General features: G+C 42.9%; 1 protein-coding gene across 3 annotated transcripts in view; it reads right to left on the reverse strand.

Annotated features, from left to right (window-relative positions):
- The window catches only part of LOC309553845 (F-actin-capping protein subunit alpha-2), a 162,987-nt gene that overhangs the window by 50,495 nt on the left and 92,476 nt on the right, over window positions 1–20,016 (reverse strand). For 2 of the 3 annotated variants that reach the window (XM_082255314.1, XM_082255313.1), the window contains exons 3-4: window positions 12,925–12,976; window positions 4,281–4,344 (exon numbers count right to left, since the gene is read on the reverse strand). The exons of the other annotated variant lie outside the window; for it this stretch is intronic. In XM_082255314.1, the coding sequence (XP_082111440.1) occupies window positions 4,281–4,344; window positions 12,925–12,976 (116 nt within the window). The remainder of the gene's footprint in view (window positions 1–4,280; window positions 4,345–12,924; window positions 12,977–20,016) is intronic. 3 annotated transcript variants of the gene reach the window in all.

Here is a 20,016-nt window from a genome sequence, read left to right on the forward strand (position 1 = left end):
GTGCTGACGCCCTCCAGGCATCTCCTATCCACTCACAGAGTTTGAGACTATGCTACAGGAGGGAACCAACTCGCCATGGACACACCTAGGATGTGTACAGCAGGGAGGGCTGGAACAACCTTTTCTGCCCAAGCCAGAATCTCAGCCACCTCCCTGGCCGCCAAGACACCCTCGCTGCCCCCCCCGATGATTGATGTAAGCCACAGCCGTGGCGTTGTCCGATCGAATCTGAACCGGACAATCTCGCAGACGAGTCGTCCATTGGCTCAGACAAAGCTTTATTGCTCTGAGCTCCAAAACATTAATCAGTAGTTTGGACCCTTCCACTGTCAAGGTTCCCTGGGCACAGAGCTTTCCCAGCACCCTGCCCCAGCCTGACAGGCTGGAGTCCGTGGTCACCACCGTCCAAAACAACGGCAGGAAAGACTTGCCCTGGCATAGTGCTGGTAAATGAAGCCACCACAACAGAGCAGATAGTGTTGTGGCTCAAACTAATCAAATTGTCCAAGGCCTTTGGATCCTTGTTCCATTTGACAATAATCTCCCTTTGTAAAGGTCTCCTGTGGAAATGAGCAAATGTAACCACCTCGAAGGTTGATACCATCAGAACCAAGGCCCGCATGCAAATCCGCAGAGAGGACAGATTGTTTGCCAACAGCAACCGAATCGCCCCCTGCAACTTCTGCAGCTTGTCCAGGGGAAGAAAGACCCTCGCCAAAGGGGAATCCAGAGTCAGGCCCAGATAATCCAGTCTCAATGAAGGTATCAGGGTGGATTTTTTTAACTTGATATTGCACCCGAACTCTTGCAGGGTTCTGACAGTGATTCAGCCCCAACAGGGCTGAATGAGAGTCAGCTCTCAACAGGAGATAATCCAGATATCCCAGTACCACTATACCCTGTTGGAGCAGCAATGCCAACACCAGGGACAGTACATTGGTAAAAACCCTAGGGGCAGAGGGGAGACCAAAGGGTAACGCCACAAATTGATAATGCTCCTCTCCTACGGCAAAGCGAAGAAACCGCTAATGCCCAGTGTAGATCGGGAAGTGTAGATATGCGTCCTTGATATCTATGGAGGCTAAGAAGTCTCCCTGGTGTAGGGATGCCACTACCGTGCGGATAGATTCCATCTGAAACTTCTATACCCGCACAAAGCGGTTCAGAGCCTTGAGATCCAGGATTGGACGCACCTTGCCCTCTTTTCTGGGCACAGTAATCAGATTTAAATAAAACCCTTGAAAGCGTTTGAGAGGGAACCGGCACAATCACCCTTTGTGCAAGCAGATCTTGAACCACCTCTCGTTGATCCCTTAACCGGTCTGGAGATTGAATGTGAAGAACCTGTCCGACGGTCGAGATTGGAATTCGATCTTGTACCCTGATCGGATCAGTTTGTGAACCCATTTGTCCTTTATCAGGGAAGTCCATGGTTCCGGAAAGAGCAAAGACGCTTCCCCTCCCCAGAAGCAGGTGAGGGCGCCCCTTCATGCAGATGAGGATCTGGAGATCTGGACTGGCTGGTCTTTGATTTACGTGACCATAGCTTCTTTGAACCCCCAGAAGACCTCAACGGCTTTCCTTTTTCTTGAGACCCGGAGGTACGAAAAAGCCACCTATCAGCAATGAAGGAAGGCCCCCCTGTCTAGGTGGTGGTGCCTTGCCCTTAGAGGATCGAGGGAGAAGAATACTCTTCCCACCAGTAAGACCTTTGATCAGTTCATCCAGAGAGGGTCCAAACAACCTCTCTCCCGTAAAGGGAAGATCAGTCAAGGCCTTCTTGGAAGCCTGGTCCGGTGCGCCGACCAGCTTTTTAACCACACCATGCGTCTAATGGCAATCCCTACTGCAGACACCCTGGCCACTAGCGAGGCTGCGTCCAAGGACACATCACACATGAACACAAGGGCTTAAGCCATCTGGTCCAGGAGTTCAATCAGCTCTGGGGGGAGCTGTTCAGATTCTAAGTTCCCCTTAAATAACTTCACCCATTCAGTGACCATCTGTATCCCCAGAACATTCAGAAAGATTGGTTTCAATATGGAACCCGCCAACACGTGTAGATGGGGGGACAGGACTCCACCTGTCTATCCACAGGGTCTGTAATGGCCGAAGATTCCTCCACTGGAACCACAATAGACTTATTCAATCTGGAAACTAGGTGATCCACCTTTGGTGGCACAGTGCATCGAGCAGAAACCGCTTCTGGAAAGGGGTAACGGCGTTTAAAGCGATTGGGTACCACTAGCATGTGCTTGGTGCGCCGCCATTGTTCATTAATATTGTCTTAAAGCTCCAGACAAGAAAACACCTTGCCTGACTTCTGGGCTTTGCAAGAGCCAGAAGACACCTGCATACCTGATGCTGTAGATTCATCTGCCATTTTTAAAGTTTCTCGCATGGAAACTATGGGTGCTTTCCCCAATGCGCGTTCCAGTGCGGCGGCTGAAAAGGACAGGTCCTCTTCACCATCAGAATGTGAGGACACCGATCCATTACGATGGGGAGCGTCCGTGGTGGCCATATCGGCCTAAGAATCTGAGGATACCACCGATGGAGATGAAGGCAGCGGACGTTTGCGGCAATCAATACTCTTGAACACAAAACCTTCCTTTGACACCAGGCTTTCCAAGACTGCTGTAAAAACAGACACAGACTGCGACCCAGAGGGTCCTGTAGCAGCACTGAGGTGGTCTGTAGGTGAAACATTGTCCTAGGACTACATTTTTAAGGATTAAAAATAATGCAGTGTCACTTTAAAAAAATCGCGATCCCACCGACGCACTAGCAGTATCACAAATCCCAATCCAGTAAAATCTGATAACAGAGTGACTAAGCAAAAACCTACAGGGGAACCCAAAAACATTACCAAACCGCTCAGGATTGCTGGAATGTGCTGTGAAACAAAGTAAAAACGACCTGACACAGGAAATAGAAAAAATGTCTGGGTCATTGCTAGGTTTGTGCCATACCTGCTGCCTTTTAAGCAATCTGGACTACAAGAAAATGGCAGCCCCATGCATTCCTATGGGGAACTAACAGAAAATGGCAGCCCATACATTGTCAATAGAAAATAATGAGCACAAATCTACAGAAAAATGGCGGCCCCCACTGCACGCCCTGTGGTCTCCTTTACCCCTGCGGGGGGGGGGGTCCCAGACAAGTGGCATCGGAAGGTCCTTAACAAAAGACCCCACCAGGACAGTCTGACCCACCGCAGCAGCGGTCATAATATTACTGCCCCCCAAGGTAAGGGGGCTACTAGGGGAAGAGGGGGGAGGGGAGAAATAACTGGGGGGGGGGCCTGGTATGTCCGAGAGGCCAGGGGAAACGACCAATCCCAGGAGGGGGCCCATGTCCACCCCGAAACCGCCAGAGGATTGGGGGGACACAGCATTACTCACCATACCACGGTACCAGGTGGGCACCACTCCAAACAGACCACCTCCCGGGGTGGGAGTGCTGCCAGCCAGGGGGTATGCTGCAACTTAGGGCATTCCAGGTGGTCATGTCCCATGGTATGTTAAGCCAGATGGTTCACTCGCAGGCTTGTCCCCATTATCCAGTCGGAAACCCAGCCGGCTGTTGCTTGTAGTTCTCCAAGAACTCTAAACTAGTAAGTAATTACATAGAACAAAAATTTCTCTTTTAAATAGCTAAGACCAAAGTCCCAGCAGGGAACTAGGTCCTACTCCTAAACTAGGCAGAAACTAAGGGCTGTAGCAGAGTGTGTGGGGTTATGCCTACAGGGACAGCCCCATAGGCGTGGTAAAGCATTTTCCAGCCTAGTGTCCTATTCCTGATGGGGGGAGCATAACCCAATGGTCTAAGAGGATATGGAGCTGCATCATTCAATGAACGATAGAGAAAATAAATTTACATTTTGGTTGTAACATTACCAAATGTGGAAAATGTCAAGGGGTAGGAATACATTTTCAAGGCACTGTAGATCAGTAATTCAGATATCACTGAAGCCAGAGATGGTCAGGCAACTTCAATTTTTAGAAGTAAGCAATGGCAGCCAACAAATTCTTTTAATCACAGGTGTACCTAAACTTTATTTGCAACGGTAACAGTTTGAAGCTGTCCTTGTCATACATAGTATGCTACTCTTTAATTGGTATATCTGAACATGGCCCATAGGCTTACTTTTTTTTTTATAATGATTCCATAAATCTTACAAAAACATTTTAGAAAAATAATAGCAAAATAAAACACTACAAAAAAAATACCAACAGTTTTAGAAGGATAAATATCCAGCTACATTGACAAAGACATACCTGATCTTCATAGCCTTCAACTTTTACTGGAGTGAACTGATCCAAGTTGTACTGTGCAAAAGCACTAGATGTAAGGAAAAAATACCAGTAAATATTGAACACCAAATATCCTAAAACAAACTTTACATCACACAAATCAAAAGACCATGACAAAATTACATTATTTTATCCTTCCCATGAATGAAGAAATGTTATTTCCTAGATCAAAAAGTCATGTGGCCTCTGGACCCAGAACTGTAAATGTTTGATGTCAGAGCCTGAAAAGTCTTGTTTTAAATGAGACAGACCTTGTCTGGGAGACCTGAACAAAGTAAAGAAAATTCGTAAAACAAGGATAAGGACTGCTGTCAAATGTTTACTGGGATCTGTGCCCCTGTTGGGAAGATTTTTACTCTCTCTACTGTTTAGTATGTAAAGTAGATAATGATACTGCACATATGTGCCATGAACATTAATCGTTGCATACTGCCATTGGCAGTGATTTGATAAACTTTCACTCTCATTCATTTTACCAATCTTTGCTCTATTATTGTTGGCATTACTATCAGGAATATTAGAATAATATATTCTGCATACTGACGACAGGTAGCTTGCGTTTACTAAGAAAAAAAATTGCTCTGCCAGCATTTTGCAAGCTTTAGGTCTTTTTGTTTGGTTAATTTGTTTTGCAAAGTTTCCTACTATGTCTCATAATGGATGAAGGAAGGAAAACCTAAAAATGAACTGCAGGCGGATAACACATTTGACAAAAGACCACTAAATGTATTTTAGCTAAAGCATGTACTCGAATTCTTTCCATTTTAATTAAACTATAGTTCTTAAGGGGAGGATCAGCTGCTGCTCCTTCATTATCCAATCACAGCCAGGGGAGGGTCATTATGTTGAACTTCCAGTGACCAGTCAAGCTGTGCTGCCTGACTGCAGTTGAAGTTGAAGAACCGCCCTGCACTGTAAGGCCCCTTTCGCACAGGCGGTGCACCCAACGGACTCCGTTTTGCTCAGCGGAATCGATACACCGAAGCCTGCTGAGCAGGCGGATGACAGCTCTGTCTCCGCTCACTGTGCAGAGGGGGAGCTGTCAGAGCCCCGCTCTCCTCTATGGGAGCTCATATGAAAACAGACCGCCTGTCCGTTTTCATCTGATCTTATCAGATCCGATCCTCCAGACGGATGGAAAATAGGGTTTCCATCCGTCCGGATTTCACGGACAGGATTGGATCAGATAGCAGCGGATGTCAGCGGAGAGGTCTCCGCTGACATCCGCTGCTCCATAGGGCTGCATGGAACATCTTATCAGGTCCACCTAAAAAAACTGACAGGTGGACCGGATCGGTAAGCCCATGTGAAAGGGGCCTTAGGCCGGATTGGATAAGGTGCTCCATTTTCATCTGATCTCCCATAGCAGGGCTCTGACAGCTCAGTTTCTGCAAAGTAAGCGGAGACGGAGCAGTCATCGGCCTGCTCAGCGGATCGATCCCCGCTGAGCAAAACGGAGTCTGTATGGCGCACCGCTCGTGTGAAAGGGGCCTAAGGATTTCAAGGCTGCCTGAACAGAATTACAAATCTTTTGTTAAGTAAGGTCTCTGCATATACTGTATGCAATTCAACAGTTTTACCCAAAAATGCATCTTTACATCACGGGCCTGTTTTATTGCTTTTGGCACTGCTCTAAGTGGAGGTGAAATTATATCCCCATGTCCCAGAACATGGGGTGCAGGCCTATCCTGGTACCAATCTAGAGGGCTAGTAAATGTAAAGAGGAAAGGACTGCCGCTACTCCCAACCAACCCAGATAAACAATCAGGGGCGGTCTCAAAATGACTGGAGTGTTCTGCTCTATTTAGGATATGATGGTACTATTCACTTGTGAAAGGAAAATGTTACTGATATACTATTGGGTATTTTTGCTGGGCTATTACTACAACCCTAATTCCAAAAAAAGTAGTGGCTGTGTGTAAAATCTACATAAATATAGAATGCAAGGATTTGCAAATCTTAAACCCATATTTTATTCACAATATAAAAGCATAGCAAATCAAATATATGGTTAATAGTGTGTAGCACTACACACTTGGCTATATTAGGTTTTAAATTTGGTAGTACAACTATATGTTTTGGCTGCTTTACCTGGGTACTAAATTACTGCCTATGCATGGAATTCTTTGATTGGTATTTATTTCAAAAAGTTTAAAATGGTACATTTTCTCAGTTTAAAGAGGTTGTAAACTCTACATGATGACTTTCCATCATATAATTCTCTGATAAGCACTCTACTAATCACATTGTGTAAAATCATTCTAACCTTCTCCTTTCTCTTGTAATCTGTCCTTTTTCCTGACGTCACCGGCGCATGCGCAGATATTCCTCTGTTTACGGCACGCTCATCAGGTCGTCAGTCCTTTCATTACATGCCATGGCTCTGACATTTCCCATTTACGGCACTGGACTGAGATACTGCAAGATTTCCCTTTCACTAGTTCCGGAAACACCCCATGTGACTCGCAACGTCACAGGGGGTGTAAATGTCAGCTGCACAGTACAGCAAATAGGAGCTGAGAGCCAACACGGTTGCCATAGTAACTGCCACTAAAACGAGGCTTGAATAAGTGATTACTGAGCATGTGCGAGATTACAGCCAGGACAAGAAGAAAGGGCGGAAGTAGAGTCAGAAGACATTTGCTGTCATGGGGCTGGCTTCTCACAAACAGGAAGATTTTACAAAACACTAAAAAACAAGTAAGAGACATATGAAGGGGTATAACATTAATGCAGAATAGTTTCTAAAGCCTTACTGTACTATCTTTATTAAGAAGAAGCTTTTGATGGGCAGAGTTTACTTCCTCTTTAAGGAAAAAAAAAAAGGTAATTTTGAAATTGATAGCAAAGTTAGTGGTAATAACAAAGGAGCGATAGAAGTACATTTTGCAACTAATTAGATAACTGGCAACAGGTCAGTAACATGATTTGACATTTGACATTCTTTTGACAACCATAGGCGCTGCATCCTCCGGACTAAAGAGGGGAGGGGACCTTCTGGTTTGTTCTCAGCACGCAGCTTAAAAGCCTGCATCTCTGGTGGTATGGGAGTGCATTAGTGCGTATGGAATGGGCCGTTTGGACATCTGGAAAGGCACCATCAATACTGAAAGATATATCCAGGTTTTAGAGCAGCATATGCTCCCATCCAGATTATATATCTTTTTCAGGGAAGGCCTTGCATAATTCTGCAGGACAATGCTAAACTGCATAGTGCATGTATGACAACAAAATGGCTTCATAGGAGTCCTTGTTTAACCGGCATGCCTGCAGTCCAGACCTTTTACCAATTGAAAAATATTAGGTGCATCTTGAAACAAAAATACGACAAATACAACCTAGGACTGTTGAACAATTAAAATCTTACAGTGCCTTGCGAAAGTATTCGGCCCCCTTGAACTTTGCGACCTTTTGCCACATTTCAGGCTTCAAATACAGATATAAAACTAATTTTTTGTGAAGAATCAACAAGTGGGACACAATCATGAAGTAGAACGAAATTTATTGGATATTTCAAACTTTGTTAAATAAAAAACTGAAAAATTGGGCGTGCAAAATTATTCAGCCCCTTTACTTTCAGTGCAGCAAACTCTCTCCAGAAGTTCAGTGAGGATCTCTGAATGATCCAATGTTGACCTAAATGACTAATGATGATAAATAGAATCCACCTGTGTGTAATCAAGTCTCCGTATAAATGCACCTGCACTGTGATAGTCTCAGAGGCCTGTTTAAAGCGCAGAGAGCATCATGAAGAACAAGGAACCCACCAGGCAGGTCCGAGATACTGTTGTGGAGAAGTTTAAAGCCGGATTTGGATACAAAAAGATTTCCCAAGCTTTAAACATCCCAAGGAGCACTGTGCAAGTGATAATATTGAAATGGAAGGAGTATCAGACCACTGCAAATCTACGAAGACCTGGCCGTCCCTCTAAACTTTCAGCTCATACAAGGAGAAGACTGATCAGAGATGCAGCCAAGAGGCCCATGATCACTCTGGATAAACTGCAGAGATCTACAGCTGAGGTGGAAGACTCTGTCCATAGGACAACAATCAATCGTATACTGCACAAATCTGGCCTTTATGGAAAAGTGGCAAGAAGAAAGCCATTTCTTAAAGATATCCGTTTAACGTTTGCCACGAGCCACCTGGGAGACACACCAAACATGTGGAAGAAGGTGCTCTGGTCAGATGAAACCAAAATCGAACTTTTTGGCAACAATGCAAAATGCTATGTTTGGCGTAAAAGCAACACAGCTCATCACCCTGAACACACCATCCCCACTGTCAACATGGTGGTGGCAGCATCATGGTTTGGGTCTGCTTTTCTTCAGCAGGGACAGGGAAGATGGTTAAAATTGATGGGAAGATGGAGCCAGATACAGGACCATTCTGGAAGAAAACCTGATGGAGTCTGCAAAAGACCTGACTGGGACGGAGATTTGTCTTCCAACAAGACAATGATCCAAAACAAAGCAAAATCTACAATGGAATGATTCACAAATAAACATATCCAGGTGTTAGAATGGCCAAGTCAAAGTCCAGACCTGAATCCAATCGAGAATCTGTGGAAAGAACTGAAAACTGCTGTTCACAAACGCTCTCCATCCAACCTCACTGAGCTCGAGCTGTTTTGCAAGGAGGAATGGGCAAAAATTTAATTCTCTCGATGTGCAAAACTGATAGAGACATACCCCAAGCGACTTACAGCTGTAATCGCAGCAAAAGGTGGCTCTACAAAGTATTAACTTAAGGGGGCTGAATAATTTTGCATGCCCAATTTTTCAGTTTTTTATTTGTTAAAAAAGTTTGAAATATCCAATAAATTTCGTTGCACTTCATGATTGTGTCCGACTTATTGTTAATTCTTGACAAAAAAATGACAGTTTTATATCTTTGTGTTTGAAGCCTGAAATGTGGCAAAAGGTCGCAAAGTTCAAGGGGGCCGAATACTTTCGCAAGGCACTGTACATCAGGCAAGAATGGGACTCTTCTCCCAAAACACCAGCAACTGGTCTCAGTTCCCAGATGTTTACAGAGTGTTGGTAAATGAAGAGGCGATGCTACACCATGGTAAAAATGGCCCGTGCCAGCTTTTTTGAGACGTTTCTGCCATCAATTTGAAAATTACATTATTTTTTTTCCCTGAAATAGCACATTTTCTCAGTTTAAACATTTGATGATATGTTTTCTATTTTTTATTTTGAATAAAATAAAAGGATGTGACAGACTGCCCGACACCCTGACTGGGTATCTCTGCCAAAACTAGCTTCCTCCACTCTGGAACCAGAATTCAGCAATTACAAACCAAACCTCCCTAATTACCAGACAGAACTAGTATATTGGATTAGGGCTGTAGATGGAAAATCTACCCCAAGCATCAGACATAACCAACATTGGAGTAAAATAGGACTGACTTTGCTAACAGCATAGTATTTACACACAAAAACCTTTCCCCTATACAGGTATGGCACACATTACATAAACAAGCACAGACAAGAAAAACAATGCGCCCAGCAGTCTGCACTCTGGATGTGATTAAACAAAGTGAGAGCTTATCACCGAAACCCAATAACCGCAAACAATAGTCGATGCCAAGAAACCTGTAACAGAAAATAAAGTTTCTTAACCCCACATGTGCTGGAATTCACCCCCTGCACATAACACATTGCTCCAGGATAATAGTTCCACCATGAACAGTATGCCAAGGGGTCCCAGAAACGTCCTCCTAGCCCCAGTTGCATGGGAAGGGTATAGATGGTATAAATTCATGGCCAACCAGGTACTCAGCGAAGCGATATAACCCTCTTGGGGAAAAGCTTACTTGTAAACCCGGGGGGATTTTGGGGTCTCTCAAGTCCTGGGTCCAAAGTCAGTGGAAAGGAGGATGGCCACAGACTACTCCAGGAGCAAAGTCACGGTGGTTTGTATGACAATGAGTTTTATGAGATTTGCAAATCATTGCATTGTTTTTTTGTAGATTTTACACATTCTGTATTTAAGACCAATCACATACATACTGCATGTCATTAATGCGTTGCCTGGGAATGCCACCAAGTTTATTAATATGAAAAAAAAAATGCTTTTGGCATTTACAGTGGTGAGTATATCTGTAACTGGAAAAGCACACAGATTGGCTATATAAATTTCTGATAATGTCAGTGCATGGCTAAATGGTAATTTACTTTGGTTATCAAAGCAGGACTCCAGGCAGATTTTACACTCCAATTACTGCAGTGATAAATTTAACACAAACGTATTTTAAATTTAACTTTATTTCAGGCTCTTGAAATTCCCTACACAGCAGCACTCAAATTGGGCGGGAGATGAGCAACACAGAGCCACATATACTTTTTTTTTTTAGGTAAACCTTGCTAGTACAGAGTTGGACCCCCTTTTGCCTTCAGAACTGCCTTAAAGGGTAACTCCACTTTCATGGGGGGAAAAAATAGCAAATAAAGAAAAAACATAGCATATACAATTGCTCATATTATAATTGAATGTTCTTAAAAACTACCTTTCCTTATTAATCTGCAGCTGTTGTAATTTTCTGAAAATGCAACGCAATATGGCTAGTAGGGCAATATGGCTGTTTTTTTTATTGGGATTTTATGTGATAGACCATCAAAAAGTGGCACATAAAAATTGTGAAGTGGAATGAAAATGATACATGGTTTTTAAATTTTTTTGCAAATACATTTCTAAAAAAAAAGTGTGGTGTGCATTTGTATTCAGCCCCCTTTACTCTGATACCCCTAACTAAAATCTAGTGGAACTAATTGCCTTTAGAAGTCACTCGTTTGGTAAATAGAGTCCATCTGTGTGTAATTTAATCTTAGTATAAATACAGCTGTTCTGTGAAGCCCTCAGAGGTTTGTTAGAGAACCTTAGTGAACAAACAGCATCATGAAGGCCAAGGAACACACCAGACAGGTCAGGGATAAAGTTGTGGAGAAGTTTAAAGCAGGGTTAGGTATAAAAAAATAACCCAAGCTTTGAACATTTAATGGAGAACTGTTCTTTCCGTTTTCGGATAATGGATTGAGTATGGCACAACTGCAAACCTACCAAGACATGGCCCTCCACCTAAACTGGCTGGCTGGGCAAGGAGAGCATTAATCAGAGAAGAGGCCCAAGGTAACTGCAGAGATCCACAGCTCAGGTGGGAGAATTTTTCCACAGCACAACTATTCATCTCACAATCCACAAATCTGGTCTTTATGGAAAAAGAAAGCCATTGATGGAAAAAAAAAAAAAAGCCATAGGAACTCCCTTTTTCAGTTTGAGAGAATCCATGTGGGGGTCACAGCAAACATGCGGAAGAAGGTGCTCTGGTCAGATGAGACCAAAATTGAACTTTTTGGCCTAAAAGCAAAACGCTATGTGTGGAAAACTAACACTGCACATCAACCTGAACACACCATCCCCACCGTGAAACCTGGTGGTGGCAATATCACGTTGTGGGAATGCTTTTCTTCAGTAAGGACAGGGAAACTGGTCAGAGTTGATGGGAAGCTGGATGGAGCCATATACAAGGCAATCTTAGAAGAAAACCTGTTAGAGTCTGCAAAAGACTTGAGACTGGGGTGGAGGTTCACCTTCCAGCAGGAAAACCACCCTAAACATACAGCCAGAGCTACAACAGAATGGTTTAGATCAAAGCATATTTATGTGTTAGAATGGCCCAGTCAAAGTCTAGACCTAGATCCAATTAAGAATCTGTGGCAAGACTTGAAAATTGCTGTTCACAGATGCTCTTCATCCAATCTGACAGAGCCTGAGCTATTTTGCAAAGAAAAATGGGCAAAAATTTCACTCTAGATGTGCAGAGCTGGTAGAGACATTCCCAAAAAGACTTGCAGCTATAATTGCAGCGAAAGGTGGTTTTTCAAAGTACTGGAATAAATTGTGAAACATTTTGAAAACCCATTTATCATTTTCTTTCCACTTTACATAACAATAATACATTTAGGTTTTTGGTTGTAACGTGACATAAATGTGGGAAATTTCAAGGGGGTATGAAAACTTTTTCAAGGCACTGTATGAATTCTGAATGTGCATTTACCTGCTTGCCTGGAGCTATCAAATATAGATGGTTATAAAACTGTAATAGCAGAATCAGTCAGGGCACTTTAGGGCTAACATCCACTCATTACTATTTATAACCTTCACAGTATTCACACTGCTACACATCTGGCTTAGCTACATCTCTAGGCTCTTAGGCAGTTTAGCTTAAAGGCCCTGTTTACATGTGCAATCAGGGCTGTGTGCGATTACATGGGGGAACCCTAGCAAGGGATTCCCAGCGATTAGCTGCAGGAGAAAGCTAATCACAGCAGCTCACGGGTAATCGTTCAAGCAGCAATTACCTGTGAGTGCTTACCCCTGGATGCAGAGTCTATGCCCAGGGCCAATCCCTCACAGGTTACATGCAAGGAGCGCTCTCAATGGGGCTTCCTCCCACATCTGATCATGGGAACCCCCACTGGGGCTCCTGCATGCAAGTGTTAATGGGTTAAGTGTTAGTGTTAATGTAAGTTACAGCTGTGCTGTACAGGATTTCATCAGTGTGTTAGAGGTTCTTGAAGAACTGTAATGATTAACACTTACTGAGCAGCACCTTCCCTGAGTAAGTTGTCATTGTTAAGTAGGAACCGAACATCTGTACGGGAAAACACATACAAAAAAAAAAAAGGAATCATTAGCCATCTTCTGATAGAACAGAGCCTCAGTTGTAGGAGTAAATATATAGTTGCTGTAAATTGAAAGAATACATATTTAAGGAGCATTAACATCATTCAATAGTAAATTATATTTTTACATACATATTAAAATAAAAACTTGTAGCTAGATGTAGTTGGTTTCCAGCTAGGTTTAAATTTCTGCAACACCAGCCTCTAAAGCTGGCCATACATGGGTCGAAGATGGCTGAATTTGCATCCGTGTATGGGCTAGCCGGTTGTGCTATAGCTGATTAAACTGATATTTGTTCTGTCGGCAGGGAATGCTTTCCACCAGCAGAATACTATAGCACAGTGGGAGTGAATCCCCTTTTCACATCGAATGCGTGGATTGGGGAATCAAATCAGTTTTTTTTTTCGGCTCAACGAAAAAACATGATTAAAAAGTATGCCTTGCTTTAGCATTCTAGTGAGGAAGGATTTTACATGGAACACTCTTGTATTCAGCCTTCTAAAAAATCCCCTCTAATGTCTCACTATGCTGCCTATAACTTCCTATGATGTCCGGTACGACATGTAGACATTACAGCGACAGATTTTATGAAGAGTTGTACTGTATTCAGTGCTGAAATTGTAAATGAACACTCCTCTAACCTTATTACACAAAAAGAGGCAGACGGGCAGAAACAAACGTGTGATTATACAGATGTGTAGAATCTTTTCTATCAGTTACATAAAACAGGTAGAAAGCTCCCGAACTGTCAGAGAAAAATGTGAGTAAAATGGTCACTTTTTCCACATTTAAAATGAATCTGTAGCATTAAAAATAAATATATTTTATATATGGTTTGCAACAAGCACCCGTTAAGTGCATTTAAGGAAAAAATCCACGCTTTAACACTATCCACTGACCTGGTCAGAACCAGTTCTTGCAGGGAGTCTATTCCACATTTTCACAGCTCTTACTGTGAAGAAGCCTGTCCGTATTTGGAGATTACAGTGCATCAGGAAAATATTCACAGCGCTTCACTTTTTCCACATTTTGTTATGTTACAGCCTTATTCCAAAATGGATTAAGTTCATTATTTTCCTCAAAATTCTACAAACAATACCCCATAATGACAAACTGAAAGAAGTTTGTTTTAAATCTTTGCAAATGTATATATAAAAAAAAAAAAAAAAAAAAAAAAAAAATCACATATGTATTCACAGCCCTTACCATGACTGTCAGGGAAATGGCTGTGGAAGAACTGGCATTGCTGCCAATACTAGAGAAGGGTGCATCAGGGGCACTCACGTGCCCATTGGCAGAAGAATGGCGAATCAGCGAATGCATGTGCCCAATGGCGCATGCTTAACCTGACAGACGTGGCCACTTGCTGGTCATATTTAAGACCGCTGCTGATTCCATCAAATTGCTGGACTGTTGTCAGCCTTCCTGTGTTCCTAAGACTCTGTACTTTCCTTGGATTTCCTGTTGTGACCCAGCTTGTTCCTGACCCGTCTGATCTTTTCTCCTGGCGTTGACCCTCTGGCTTGCTTTACCAACCTTGCTCCTGTGTGATCACCTGTGTTGGACCTTGGCTTGCTTCATGGACTTCGCTATTACTTACCTGCCTGCCTTCCTGTTGTGACCTCAGCCAAGTTCCTGTTTCTGCTACCTGACTTTGCTTCCGAACTGATTACCCGTGTTTGATCCTCAGCCTGGCTTCTACTACTATTTCCTGTGTGCACAAGTTTGCCCACAAAAGTTGTTTGTGTGAGCACTCTTGACCCTTATACTTGGGTGAAGGTTCATCTTCCAACAGGACGACGACCCTAAGCACACAGCCAAGATAACAAAGGAGTGGCTATGGGAAAACTCTGTAAATGTCCTTGAGTGGTCCAGCCAGAACCCGATTGAACATCTGGAGAGATCTGAAAATGGCTCTGCACAGACACTCCCCATCCAACCCGATGGAGCTTGACAGGTTCTGCAAGAAGAATGGGAGAAACTGCCCAAAAATAGATGTGCCAAAGTAGCATCATACCTAAAAAAACTTGAGGCTGTAATTGGTGCCAAAGATGCTTCAACAAAGTATTGATCAAAGCTGTGAATACTTATGGACATGTGATTTTTTTTGTTTTTCTTTTTTTTATAAATTTGAAATGATTTCAAAACAAAAACTTCTTTCATGTTGTCATTATGGCTTATTGTTTGTAGAACTTTGGGTGGAACTCCGCTTTAAGCATATATTTTATAAAACGCAAACAGTGAAATGTAAAAGCTAAAAATGATGCATGTAAGCTTGTTATTTTGTGTTACCTTTTGCATTATCCATATGCCATCTTGCCTAATCTCTTCCTCTTCATTAAATAGAAGTAATGAAAGAATGCTACCATCTGAGGGAAGTGATGTAATCATTACCTTCTAGAAGGTTCTCTGTAGAAACTTCTCATTAGGCCAGGAATCAGACAGGGTGGTTCTATCCCTCCCAGATCCTACCTCTCTTCTGCTCATTTATGAGCCACTAATTACTTGTTTTACTGCAAGCAGATGTCAATTAAATAAGAACACCACAAGGTGGGGCTGGGAGGGGCCACTTTGTTGTGTCCAGTAACAGTCTGAGTCGGATTCTGATGTAGGGGCATAATGACCAGGAAATGAGCTCAGGTGTGTTCGGCTCCTAATCCAAACCCACCTACATTTTCCTGCCAGGCAATTGTAATTGCACAAAGCCAATCCTATGTGACCGAGGTATTTCTCACTCCCACATAAACATGTACAAAAAGGGGCTTGTATCCTTGCGGCTACATCGCAGGGAATGCCTCAACCGCTTAGGATTGCCTTTGAACAGTGACAGCTTCCTGGTGGGATAGCGCAAGAAGGTTTTAAATTGGGATTCGAACATGCCTGATCCCATCCCTAATAATGACATAATCAGAGAGGTGCAAAATGCCTATGTATGACCTCCGGAAGAGCTGAAACCAAAAGGTGCAGATTCTGCTGCAAACCTACAATGCAGCCTAAGTACCCGCTGGGAAAGCCAAGAGACGCATAGTGACAATAGAATGGAGCATACAGAACCTGGAGCAGCTGTGCACAGTAATCCCTCAGCTTCTAGTTTCAGCTTCTTGAGTTAAACTTTGAAAATATAAGCTAGAAAGGAGATTGGCTGCCATGTACATTGTTCCAGGCTTGGTAAATTCCCCACACAATTTGATAAGTGTACATGCACTATTTTTAACATGCAATTTCATTAAAAAAAAATACCCAAGGCACAGTGCTTTGAAAAAGTATTTCACACCCCACAAATTTTCCACATTTTGTCATGTTACAATCAAAAACTTAAATATATTTTATTGGGATTTCATGTGATAGACCAATACAAAGTGGCACATAATTGTGAGGTGGAAAGAAAATGATAAATGTTTTTCAACCCCCCCCCCCCCTGAATCAATTTGTAGAACCACCATTGGCTGCAATTACAGCAGCAAGTCCTTTTGGGTAGGCGTCTACCAGCTTTGCACATCTAGGAGTAAAATTTTTGCCCATTCTTCTTTGCAAAATAGCTCAAGCTCTCTCAGATTGGATGGAGAGCATCTGTGAACAGCAATTATCAAGTCTTGCCACAGAATCTCAATTGGTTTTAGGCGTGGACTTTGACTGGGCCATTCAAAATTAATATTCTTTGATCCAAACCATGCCATTGTAGCTCTGGCTGTATGTTTAGAGTCATTGTCCTGCTGGAAGGTGAACCTCCACCCCAGTCTCAAGTCCTTTGCAGAGTCGAACAGGTTTTCTTCTAAGTTTACCCTGTATTTGGCTCCATCCAGCTTCCCATCAACTCTGACCAGTTTCACTGTCCCTACTGAAGAAAAGCATTCCCACAACATGATGCTGCCACCACCATGTTTCACGGTGGGGATGGTGTGTTCAAGGTGATGTGCAGTGTTAGTTTTCCGCTACACATATCGTTTTTGCTTGTAGGCCGAAAAGATCAATTTTGGTCTCATCTGACCAGAGCACCTTCTTCCACATGTTTGCTGTGTCCCTCACATGGCTCCCCACATATGAGACATTTTATGGCTTTCTTTCCACAAAGGCTTTCTTCCATAGAGGTAAGATTTGTGGAGTGCATGACATACTTGTCTTGTGGACAGATTCTTCCACCTGAGCTGTGGATCTCTCCAGAGTTACCATGGGCCTCTTGGCTGCTGCTCTGATTACCACTTAAGGACTGCCCACATACATAAACTGAGGCAGGGGAGCCCTTAAGCGCAAAATCACGTACCTGTACGTGATTTAGATCTTCGGCTATGTGGTGCGTGTGCTGCCGGAGCCACGCTACCACTGATATTGGACCTGCCGATCGTTCGGAGGAGAGGCAGAGTGGTGTAAACAAGACAGACCACCATTCTGTGAGGGAAGATCTTATGTGTTTCCCTCCAGTCACAGCATTCTCCCCTACAGTTAGAAAGCACTTCCTAGGAGCACACAACCCTTTGATCGCCCCTTATGTTAACCCCTTCCCTGCCAGCGTCGTTTATACAGAGACAGTGCATTTTTTTTTTTAACACTGATTACTGTATTGGTGTCACTGGTCCCCAAAAAGTGTCACTTAGTATCAGATTTGTCCGCCGCAATGTCGCAGTCCCACTAAAAACTGCTGATCGCTGTCATTACTATCAAAAACAACAAAAATTAAAAGTCTATAAATCTATCCCACAGTTTGCAGACGCTATAACTTTTGCGCAAACCAATCAATATACACTTATTTGCATTTTTTCTACCAAAAATATCTAGCAGAATATATATTGGCCTAAATTGATCAAGCAATTTGATTTTTTACATTTTTTTTGGATGGGTTTTATAGCAGAAAGTAAAAAATATTGTTTTTTTTTTTCACTTTTGTTGTTTATAGTACAAAAAAAAAAAAAAAAAAAAAAAAACACATGGGGTAATCGAAAACCACCAAAAGAAAGCTCTATTTGTGTGAAACAAAGAGCATATTTATTTGGGTACAGTGTCGCACAACTGTGCAATTGTCAGTTAAAGCAACGCAGTGCCGTATCGCAAAAAATGGCCTGGTCAGGAAGGGGGTAAAATCTTCAGGAGCTGAAGTGGTTAATGCTCTCCTTGCTGGCCTGTCAGTTTAGGTAGACGGCCATGTCTTGGTAGGTTTGCAGTTGTGCCATACTCTTTCCATTTTCGGATAAAGGATTGAACAGTGCTCCGTGAGATGTTCAAAGCTTGGGATATTTTTTTATAACCTAACCCTGGTTTAAACTTCTCCACAACTTTGTCCCTGACCTGTGTGTTCCTTGGCCTTCATGATGCTATTTGTTCACTAAGGTTTATTAACAAACCTCTGAGGGCTTCACTGACAGCTGTATTTATACGGAGATTAAATTACATACGTGAACTCCATTTACTAATTAGGTAACTTCTGAAGGCAATTGGTTCCACTAGATTTTAGTTAGGGGCATCAGAGTAAAGGGGGCTGAATACAAATGTACACCACACTTTTCAGATATTTGTAAAAAAAAGTTAAAAACCATTTATTGTAATTCCACTTCACAATTATGTGCCAATCTGTATTGGTCTATCACATAACATAAAATCCCAATAAAAAATACATTAAAATTTTTTGGTTATAACATGACAAAATGTGGAAAATTTCAAAGGGTATGATCACTTTTTCAAGGTACTGTAGTTCTGAGCATCAAAAAAAAAAAAAAAAAAGGGTACAGGAATCAGTGCAGGAGGTAACATGGGATATGTTATCCTTAGAAATCAAAAGTAAACAGCAGAGAAGAAGCTGCAAAGCATGCTGGGAGTCCAGGGATTTGTGGAAAGTGATGGCCAGCAGTCAGGCAGCATTCACAACATGAAAGGAGATTTTTCAGGCAAGCTTACACTGGACTGCCAAAAATAACCATTGTTTGTATCGCTATTACAATGCTGATGTTATAAAATTAGAGTATGCATGCAACCAAAGAACTTGTTTACACACCCTGTCTTATAATTATCCAGATCCCAGAAGTTTTACAAAGAGTAGGAAAGGGTTAAAGTGGTTATAAACCCTTAGGGCTTTTTCACACTGTCCATCAGTTGGACTGATGGACTCCGTTTATCTCAGCGGGGGATTGACCTGCCAATCCCCCGCTGAGCAGGAGGATGACAGCTGTTCTCTGCACTGTGTGCGGAGACACAGCTGTCAGTTCCCCATACATCTCTATGGGGAAATCGGATGGGAACAGACCCGTCAGTCCGTTCTCATCCAATCCGATCCGCTGGACAAATGGAAAAACGGAATTTTTGTAAAATCTTACCGTAAAATTCCTTTCTCTGAGTCCTCCGACAGTCGCCGCCACTTCATAATCTTCACTAATAGGGTATTGACCTTTGCTCCGTAGGAGTAGCTAGGCAACAAGATTTGTTAATATAAAAGCTTTTAGCATATCACACCCCTAGGGGGCGGTCCCCTCAGTCAATACCTGCCTGCATTCTCAACTCAGTTTCAGTAGCATAGCAGTAGAGTACATAAACCCCAAAAGAGGGGCGGGGGCGGCGACTGTCGCAGGACTCAGAGAAAGGAATTTTACGGTAAGATTTTTAAAAAAAATTACGTTTTCTCTTACGTCCGCCACTTCATAATCTTCACTAATGGGGACGTCCCAGAGCAGTGTAGACACGAGGGGTGGGAAAAACGCAGCCGCGCCTAAAGCAACGCAGTACCCACAGCAGAGAAAGGAACCTTACCAAAGTAAGAGGACCAACTGGGCAACAGGAAAAAACGTGCTCAACAGGAGCAACAACCCAGGAAAGAACAAGTAACCTAGGGGTAAAAACACCCCAACAGCCAAGGACCCAAACAAGGGACCCTAAGGCACTGCCGCACTAAGAACTTTACGGCCAAAGGAAGCATCTGCCGATGCCTGAACATCCACTTTGTAAAATTTGGAGAAGGTGTGAACGGACGACCAAGTCGCCGCCTTACACACCTGGGCCACAGAAGCCTGATGACGATAGGCCCAA

This window comes from Pelophylax lessonae (assembly GCF_965119305.1).
Source record: "Pelophylax lessonae genome assembly, chromosome: 4".
NCBI classification, from domain to species: Eukaryota; Metazoa; Chordata; class Amphibia; order Anura; family Ranidae; genus Pelophylax; species Pelophylax lessonae.